The sequence below is a fragment of the Corapipo altera genome, unplaced genomic scaffold (genome assembly GCF_003945725.1).
Source record: "Corapipo altera isolate COAL_440 unplaced genomic scaffold, ASM394572v1 290, whole genome shotgun sequence".
In the NCBI taxonomy this organism is placed as follows: domain Eukaryota; kingdom Metazoa; phylum Chordata; class Aves; order Passeriformes; family Pipridae; genus Corapipo; species Corapipo altera.
In genome coordinates, this window is record NW_020885041.1 from 203,299 (window position 1) to 206,254 (window position 2,956).

General features: G+C 49.7%; 2 protein-coding genes across 6 annotated transcripts in view; one reads left to right on the forward strand and one right to left on the reverse strand.

The window, feature by feature from the left end:
- Window positions 1-2,956, forward strand: part of ATF1 (activating transcription factor 1) — a 36,531-nt gene that overhangs the window by 12,485 nt on the left and 21,090 nt on the right. For 4 of the 5 annotated variants that reach the window (XM_027668512.1, XM_027668514.1, XM_027668511.1 and 1 more), the window contains one exon: window positions 1-1,267. This exon is cut by the window's left edge. The exons of the other annotated variant lie outside the window; for it this stretch is intronic. The gene's annotated coding sequence lies outside the window, so the exon portion shown is untranslated. Of the gene's footprint in view, window positions 1,268-2,956 lie in introns of those variants that run through there. 5 annotated transcript variants of the gene reach the window in all.
- The window catches only part of TMPRSS12 (transmembrane serine protease 12), a 5,745-nt gene continuing 4,585 nt past the window's right edge, over window positions 1,797-2,956 (reverse strand). The window contains exon 5 of the mRNA XM_027668516.1: window positions 1,797-2,236. Within this exon, the coding sequence (XP_027524317.1) occupies window positions 1,997-2,236 (240 nt within the window). The 3' untranslated portion in view covers window positions 1,797-1,996. The remainder of the gene's footprint in view (window positions 2,237-2,956) is intronic.

The following is a 2,956-nucleotide window of genomic DNA, read 5'->3' on the forward strand; positions in this document are numbered from 1 at the left end:
ACCTTGGGCAGGATGTGACCCTGGGCAGGTTCTGACCCCAGGCAGGTGCTGTAGGTGACCCCCCTGAGCAGAGGGTGGGACAGGAGGACCCCCAGAGTCCTGTCCCCTCTGTCCCGTTCCAGGATGGCTCTGGGAACGAGACCCTCCGTGTCTGCAGCGCTTTTGCATGAGTAACAACCCCCCATTTCCATAGCTGGGATCCAATCCCAATCCTGCTTCCAGTTCTGTCAGCAGGAATTGCACTGTGGGCTGTGCTGTCCCAAGGTGTTCCCTGTGTGTCGTGCTCGCTCGGATCCGGGTGGAATTCCAAGCTGTGCTCCCTCCCTGGGTGTGTGATGCTTATCCCATGGTCAGTCAGGATTTTTGATTTTTACTCCTTTGGGAATTAATGGACTTGTAGCAAGCAGAGCTCTTTGCCATGAGGAATCTGCATTCCACGATCTCCTGGTTAGTGGGTCATAAAAGGGGTTTTTTTCCTGGAGTTTACAAATCTCTGGTTGTTCTGGACACGAGTCCTGAGGTGTTTCCTTCAGGCCAGGCTGGAGTTGACTCCTGGTTGCCACCCTGCCAGAAAAGAGCTTTTTGGCACATCAGAAACAAGGCTGGGAGAAAGTCCTGACCTGAGGGAGCTGCTCCTGGAGAGGTGTCAGTGCCTCCTGTTTCTTTGGTGGAATTTCAGGACAAAGGAACAGCCTGGAGTGTGAACCTCAGAGATCTGGACCTTTCCCCTCAGGTGTGTGAGTGTGTGTTACCTGGAATGTGTGAGAGAGGCTTTGACCTGCAGTTCTGAACTGCTTTGGGAACTCTGTGGTAGCTGATCCTCACTGGGTATTCTCCTTTTCCTTTTGTAATATGGAATAATAATAAACAAAACCTATCAAATGTTGAGACTGTAGAACCATGGTGGCCAGTTCTTTGTGTGTCCAACACCTGCCCTGCTGCCAGACACACCAGGAGTCAAGTTTTATCCTCTTTTAAAACAGTGTGATGGAAAGAGCAGCTGATTTTTCATCATGGGAATATTAAACAGTAACACGATTTTTGCTCTTTAATCACTGACCATGAAGTTCTTAATTTGGGATTTACTTTAAAATCTCGATTGTAAAGAGTCAGATCTCACTCCTGAGGGTAAGAGGTGCAGCACCCAGTGCTGCTCTGCTGGTTGGTTCCAAACAGTCCGTGCTTTCCATGATTTGTAAATATTTGTTGAAACAATTAATGGTTGCAAATTTTGACCTTGGTAAATAAAGTCGCCAAAATATTATAATTCTGATGGTCCCTATTTATTTTTAACTAGCACAGAACTGCAGTGGTGCTGTCCAGGTGGAAATACCTGTGTGGGATTAGATCATAAGGTGGCCAGGAATAATTAATTGTCAATTTTAGCAGATGAAAGAGCACCTGTCATGCTAAAAATCGTGAGTGCAGAACAACTTTTACCTTTCTGCAGGGTGTTTTTTACCTTCTTAGATTTCAATGAGCTGAGCCACAGCTGAGGTTTGGTTAATTAAATGGTTAATTAAAACCTTTGTGTGCTCTACCGGGTTTTACCCGGCAGAGGGAGCATCTGCCATCCACAAACCCTGGTGGCATCACCGGGTGTATTTAACCTTCTGGTGGCTGGAAAAGCACAGAAATGGGGCGGGAGGAAAGTGTTGCCAGTTGATAACATCCCTCTATTCAATTTTCAGCATTAGGGCCAAGGCTGGTACCGTTTCCTCTCCCGTCACTGTGGATTTCAGAGGCAGGAAACAAACAAAAAAAAATATACAATTGCAAACACAACTCCTAAAAAGTAAGTGCACGTCCTTTGGCTCTTGGATTTATTGTGAGTCAGGAGGGAGCTGGTTTTTTCCAGGCTTTGCCAGGCAGGGCCGAGGAGGGAGCTGGTTTTTTCCAAGCTTTGCCAGGCAGGGCCGAGGAGGGAGCTGGTTTTTTCCAAGCTTTGCCAGGCAGGGCCGAGCTCCGCGATGGTGCCGCGCTGGGTTTGCCCCTCTTAGAAGGTCTGGGTGAGCAGCGTGTGTGCCACAGTCAGGAGGAGGGTGAGCGTGGTGCTCGTGGGTTTTGCAGTCCTGCTGGTCAGCTTAAGTTTGGACTTGATCCATGTCCTGTACTGGGACAGCCGGACGTAGATCCCGGGATATTTGGGGCGGCCGCAGCCGACTCCGAAGCTGGCAATGCCGATCAGGTAATACCTGTCGGGGTGGTAACACACCAGGGGGCCCCCGCTGTCACCCTGCAGGTAAAACACCACAAAACCCCAGTAAGGTGGAAATGCAGACTCCAGGCAGTAATAAATGCAGGGGTTTTAACTTAAAGCAGCTCAGTTAACAACAGCAGCAGTGATGGTAACGTGGGCGGTAACATGGACAAGTCAAGGTAAGTGTGGGGACACTGAATCGGAATCCTTGAGGTTGGAAAAGCCCTCCAGGATCACTGAGTCCAACCTGTGCCCCGTCCCCACCTTGTCCCCCAGCCCAGAACCCTGAGTGCCACATCCAGGCCTTCCTTGGACACCTCCCCCACCTCCCTGGGCAGCCCTTTCCAAGGCCTGACCACCTTTTCCATGAAGAAATTCCTCCTGATTCTGCTCAAGACACTGCCCTGACCAGAACCCCAGGCCTGCACTGCTTCAGCATCTTTAAAGTTCTGTTGTTTTCTCTCTGCACCTTTTCATGCCAAGCCTTGTCTCCCTCACTCCTCAGTTAATTGGGGAATGTGTTGTCCACACAGTGTGGAAGCACCAGGACACATGGTAAGGAACACACATCCTGATTCTTGGCCGTGTCACCTACTCGGGGAAAACTGCTGAGGGAAGCAGGAAGTGTATCAGACAAAGCACATTATGGGGTTTAATTATAAATGTCTCCACGTCCCAGCTGGTGCTGCAGCTTCTGCCAGTGCTTCAAACCCGAGAATTGGCTTTTCTGAGAAAGAGGTGGTGATTGCTCAGCAC